The sequence below is a fragment of the Callorhinchus milii genome, unplaced genomic scaffold, assembly GCF_018977255.1.
Source record: "Callorhinchus milii isolate IMCB2004 unplaced genomic scaffold, IMCB_Cmil_1.0 Scaffold28, whole genome shotgun sequence".
In the NCBI taxonomy this organism is placed as follows: domain Eukaryota; kingdom Metazoa; phylum Chordata; class Chondrichthyes; order Chimaeriformes; family Callorhinchidae; genus Callorhinchus; species Callorhinchus milii.
Genome location: NW_024704769.1, coordinates 2,885,670 through 2,891,799, shown reverse-complemented (window position 1 = coordinate 2,891,799; position 6,130 = coordinate 2,885,670). Strand labels below are relative to the sequence as shown.

The 6,130-nt window shown below is 46.8% G+C and overlaps 1 protein-coding gene across 1 annotated transcript; it reads left to right on the top strand.

The window, feature by feature from the left end:
• The first annotated feature begins 1,050 nt into the window (after positions 1 to 1,050).
• On the top strand, positions 1,051 to 5,416 carry LOC103188985 (5-hydroxytryptamine receptor 7-like). Its single transcript, XM_007909212.2, has 2 exons — positions 1,051 to 1,630; positions 4,680 to 5,416. Exons 1-2 carry the CDS (start codon positions 1,113 to 1,115, stop codon positions 5,392 to 5,394), a joined length of 1,233 nt encoding a protein of 410 aa, XP_007907403.2. The 5' UTR covers positions 1,051 to 1,112; the 3' UTR covers positions 5,395 to 5,416.
• The last annotated feature ends 714 nt before the right edge of the window (positions 5,417 to 6,130 follow it).

The following is a 6,130-nucleotide window of genomic DNA, read 5'->3' as shown; positions in this document are numbered from 1 at the left end:
ATCCCTGACTGTCCAGCACCGTGGGATGTCCTCCGGACGTGAAAGGCGCCGTGTAAATGTCACTCGTTGTTGTTGTTACTGTCTGGGGCCTTTTGGAGGATGTCTCAAAGCGCATCGCATTTACTGTGTGGTGCAGTGACTGGGTAATTGTAGGAGAAACGCGGCAACCAATATGCGCACAGTGATGTCCCCGCAAATAGCCATGAAGTGAACGACCTATTTTATTTGTGGGAAGAGGAAGTATTGTCAGGTTATGTGTACGTGTGATATTTTTAAGGAAATGCACGTTTTGGATGTGAGCAGAGGGCGTTTTGCAAGTGTTATTTTCGAACCGAACAAATGACAAACTCGACTGAAACAGATGGTGAGCGAGGAGCAGCAAGAGGAGCCAGTTTGGTGCTCGAGTGTTAAAGGGACCAACCGGGCCACAAGGAGTTAGTTAGCTTGGCTTGCGGTGTGTTGAATAGCGTTCATCCCAAAATGTGAAGGAGCTGAGCCTGGCATGGCAGGCAGGCAGGCAGGCAGGCAAAGTGCAATGACTTTCCACTCGCTCGACTCCATCGCTTGCTGCCTGAAGCTCCTCTGAAACAAGTGATCGCTTGGCTTTGCTTTATCTGCTCAAGTGCATCTGACACACACTGAAACAGCTCATGACGTCCACTTTGTTTTTTTTTTGAAAAAAAGACTTGCAGTCTCGTTGTCGGGCTTTTCAAAGATCCGTTTGTCTTTCCTGCTCACTCAGTGTGTGTGTGTGTGTGTGTGTATGCGCGTCCCTCTCTGTCACTCTTTCCCTCTCTATCTCTCTCTTCCTGACGTGAAAGACGCTATACAAATGTAATTTGTTGTTGTCTCTCTCTCTCTCTCTCCCTCTATTCAAAGTCTGAGCGTCTTGAATAATGCTGCAACGACCTTGTCAATTGTAGTTCCTGTTATATGTTTGGTATCTAGGTGTGTGTGTATATATATATGGTGTGAATTTGATGCAGTTATTTGGCCAATTTCAGCCTCCTGTGTATTTGTGTTCTGTGTTATGTTTTTCTCTCTCGCCCTCCACACCTCTCTCCCTCTCTGTCCCTTTCTGGCTCCGTGAATTGGACAAGTTTGTCCATTTCATGTCAGTTCCATGGGGCCAGTGTATCCCAAGGGGAAACTTCCCTTCCAGCGCCCTCCTTGAACTGTGGCGTCGGAGACGAGATATGTCCTCTGGTTCCTGGGATCTTCACCTTGAGGATATGGAGATGGAAGCGTTGAGATTTTATCCTGACAACAGCAGCGACAGCGGAGAGCGCGACCAAGATGGGTTGAAGAACCATAACTTCAGCGGCTCGGAGAAAGTGCTCATTGGGATAGTCCTGAGCCTCATCGTGGCTGGCACGGTGATGGGCAACACTCTGCTGGTGATTTCCGTGTGCGTGGTCAAGAAACTCAGACAGCCCTCCAACTACCTGCTGGTGTCGTTGGCCGTGGCTGATCTGTCGGTGGCCACTGCTGTCATGCCTTTCGTTATCGTGACCGACCTGACCGGGGGCCGGTGGCTGTTTGGGAGGATTTTCTGTAACATATTCATCTCCATGGATGTCACCTGTTGTACGGCCTCCATCATGACCCTGTGTGTGATCAGCGTGGACAGGTAAGAGATCCGCAATAAATTCCGTAACGCTTGCATTTGATACAGCGCCTTAATACGTCTTTGAGACGTCTCAAAGCGCTTCACAGAAGCCACTGTAAACTGTATTGTGTTTTAAGGGCGGAACGCGGCAGCCAATTGCACACAGCAGTGTCCACGCAGACAGTCGTGGATCGAGGGACTAAGTTAGTTTTTTTTTAAAAAGGAATTATTACTCCCGGAAAAGCGAGCCACTAATCAACTAATAAGCGAGCTCCTATTCTCGCTGCTAGGTGAACGGAAGGTTGTGTGTGGAGTAAGGAAATTAGCTCAACGTTTCACCCTGCCTGCATGGGAATCGAACCCACGTCCTCTCGCTTGCGAGGGAGTGCTCTAACCACATGTTAGGATGTTCCTAGAATACATTCATTTCCCAGGGCCATTCATTATCATTTCACTTCTGAGTCTCTTGCCAACACAGCAAGACAGAGATACCGTGCCAGAAATGGCCTTCTTTTTCCTCCTGTGCTTGAAGCGCTCTGCTATTCGGACTTGATGGACGTTTGGCTGAATGGAGTCATTATCTCCGTGGAAAGCTTCCTAATGGCTTCAGGTCAACCAGAATGAGTTCCCACCACTCACAACAGTACTGCAATCCAGATGTTCTGTGCTCCCATCAATAAGACACATTTGGTTCAACCATCAACGCAGATTAACACTATTAATCCCGGTACTTCTCATGAAGTACCTGAGTTTAATAAAATTTCTCTGCTGAATGCTCAAAAGACAAGATAGCAGAGCGAGAGAGAGAGAGCTCATCTGCAGTAGCTGTTAGTTTGCGATCACAACATTTCAGTGAAACAGAGTGGATAGTAATAGGTGCCTTCACAATGCTTTAAGGGTCTGACAGGGTAAATGGGGAAAGATTATTCCCGCTGTTTGCTAAACTGGTATCACAGTGGAATAAGGTTAGGATTGACATAATTGATTTTCTATGCTCTATACTGGAGTTTCTTATACATATAACATACTCTTATCTTTGATACAGAACCTGCAATGCTGAAATATCTCAAGGGTCTATAACACTGTCAGTTGTAATAGGCATAAGCAAATGTGGCAGTCAAGGACTAGCAGAGGTTTGAGCAGAGCAAGGGCTAACATGTTTTGACCACAAGATACACAGTCAATTCATTTTACAGTATATTCTGTGAAGCATTTCACGCAGCGCCTTATCACATCTTCGAGACGTCTCAAAGCGCTTCACAGAATTTACTGTAAAGTGTAGTGACTGTACATTTTGTGGGCGAAACGCGGCAGCCAATTGCGCACAGCAGCGTCCCACAAACAGTCATGTCGAGTGACAAATTATTATTATTTTATTGTGTTGAAAGTAAGGTAAGGTGTGATAAGGCGCTATATGGAGGGCAAGGATGATTAAAATTCTATGTGCTAACAGTTAGCAATAGCGCTTTACGTGTGTTAATGTATTAACAATAACACTGTGTGTGCATTTGTGTTGTAGCTGGTGATCAATTGTGAGGCATAGCCCAGTAATTACTGTGCTTGTCTGGGTGGTCCCAGCATCGACCGCATCGTTAGTATAGACACTATTCTCCTGCCTCAATGTTAAGGTCAAAATCCTGGTCACTGTCTTCAACAAGAACAACAACAAGATTACATTTGTATAGCGCCTTTCACGTCGGGAGGACGTCCCAACGTCTAACCCAAATCACAAGCCAGGAACTCCTCAAGTCCCAGTCCCCATCTTATTCTTAAAGCAATTGAAACCCATGGTTTGTGTTACTCAAGGACAATCTCTTGATTTTTTTCTCCTCTATAGACCCATCGTCCTGTCCGACATGGTGCCCCTTCGCCTTTTCAACAACAACTTGCAACTTTTTGTATTGGATTTTAATAATTAATATCAGAATAATATTATAAGAATCTTTGCTTTTTTTGGACATTGCGCCTTATCAGGTCACTCAAAGAGCTTCACAGGAAATACTGTAAACTGCGCATTTTGTAGGTGAAACACGGCAGCTAATTGCGCAAAGCAGTGTCCTGTAAACAGTCGTGGATTGAGTGATTGATTTTTTTTTGTGTGAGAGAGATTATTACCCCCGTAAAGCGATCCGCCAATCGACTAACAACTGGGTTCCTTCTTACTGCTACGTAAGGCGTGTGGAGTAAGGAAACCTGTCTAAGGTTTCGCCCTGCCCGGAAATCAAACCTGGGTCCTCTCTCCAGCCACTGAGTTACAGGACTACACTGTAGCTCCATTTAACTTGGATCGGATCAGCAATTTATGCCACTTTATGCCAGTTGTTGGGAGCCTGCTGTGTGTTAAAGGCTGCAGCATTTGCTAACAAATATATATACACTTAATGCACTTTGAGTCAATAGCATCAAATACAAGTTGTGTCTTTTTCTCTTGCTCCATGTTTTTAACATAACATTTTTTTTTAGGTGGGAGGAGAATTTTGAGCAGCGATTATTTCAACGGTTATTTAAGACTGTTAAGGGATCCAGCGTCATTTACCGTTTGTGATAGTACAATAAACAAGTTTAAAAATTCAACCTTAAATCCCCTTAATCTCCACGAGTTTAGCAATTCTAAAGATGAAAGGTTTTCTTTGCTGCATTGTGAATTAAGCCAATAGCCTCATATTGAAACCTGAACTTCCTTATTTTCTGCTTAATCTTATGCTTTGCTGAGCTCCAGTTTCTTTCCGGAACTCGATCCCGCAATCCCTCCCCCTCACCTCCTCTATTGCCTCTTTCAAGTCCCGTCTAAAGACCTTCTTCTTTGACCATGCTTTTGGCCACCCTTCCACGATTGGCGGATTGCTTTTCCGGGGGTAATAATTCCTTCCAAAAGAAATTGGTCACTTAATCCACGACTGTTTGTGGGGACGCTGCTGTGGGCAATTGGCTGCTGCGTTTCGCCCACAAAATCTACAGTCACTACACTTTGAGTCGTCTCGAAGACTTGATAAGGCGCTGTATCAAATGCAAGGATTATTATTATGCTTTTGGTCACTGGTCTTACGCCAGTTATTCTCTTGCTCGGCAGATACCTGGGTATAACCAATCCGCTCACCTACCCGGCCCGGCAGAACGGGAAGCTGATGGCGAAGATGATCGGGGGTGTGTGGCTGTCCTCAGCCTCCATCACTCTGCCTCCCCTCTTCGGCTTGGCCAAGAACGTTAACGAGAACCTGGTCTGTCTCATCAGCCAGGACTTCGGCTACACCGTCTATTCCACGGCAGTGGCCTTCTACATCCCCATGGCGGTCATGTTGATCATGTACTACAAAATCTTCCGGGCGGCTAAAAGGAGTTTGGCCAGGCACCGCTTTGCCTGCTTGCCCAAACGGAAGGATCTGGGCATAAGCCAAGACTTGAGGATGCAGGGGTTGAAGAGACCCGAGGCTGTCTCGCAGCTCGCTGGTGGCAACAAGAGGAACGTGTCCATCTTCAAGCGGGAGGAGAAAGCTGCCATCACGTTGGGAATCATGGTGGGCGTCTTCTCTGTCTGCTGGCTGCCCTTCTTCATCCTTTCCACCGCCAGGCCGTTCGTGTGTGGGGTCGAGAGGAGCTGTGTCCCCGTGTGGCTCGAGAGAACTCTGCTGTGGCTCGGCTACGCCAACTCCCTGATGAACCCCTTCATTTACGCCTTCTTCAACCGGGGACTCAGGTCAACGTACAAGGACTTGCTCAGGTGCAGGTACAGAAACATCAACCGCAGACTCTCTGCATTTGGGGTGCAAGAAGCCCTGAAGACTTGATCGCTGTGTTCGGCCACCAAACGCCCAGGGACGTAGGAACACGAGGAGGCCATTCAGCTCCTCGAGCCTGTTCCACCATTCTATTAGATAGAGGCTGATCTGAACCTCAACCCCATTTACTCGCCTTTGGCCCGTACCGCTTGATCCCCTGACCTAACAAACATCTTTCCGCCTCAGGCTTGGAAATGCGAATGGATCCAGCCATAATCCGCAGCCTTTTCGGGGAGGGAGAGAGAGTTCCAGATCTCTAGCCTTTGGCGGAACAGACTCGAGGGGCTGAATGGCTTCCTCCTGTTCCTCCGTTTGAGCGGTCTGAATTTGAATTGATCCAAAAACCAACACACGTGCACTGCATCTCAAGATTCGTCCTGCGAAATGTTTTGAACCCCCTCCCCCCCCCCCAAACCCAGTGTGAATTCCGCTGTATCAAATGCAAAGATTATTGTTGCTGTTGTTGCAGTCTGGAACAAAAGTTTTCTCTCTCTCTGAGTCCTGCATCAATACCGTTCATATTGTGCTGGGGAGCTTCACATTCTGGCCACCTAGTTGGTCTTTTTTTCAATCACAATCCCCAAATCTCATGAGCTCACAAGGTCAATTGGGTTGAAGAAGGCTCCTTAGACCCATGAGATCATTCTACAACTCACTGCAAGAGGCCATGTTGTCATCAAGATCAAAATAGGTCCCTCGCACCTCATTAAGCAAGGATTTCACTGTACCTGAGATCGGTCGATAT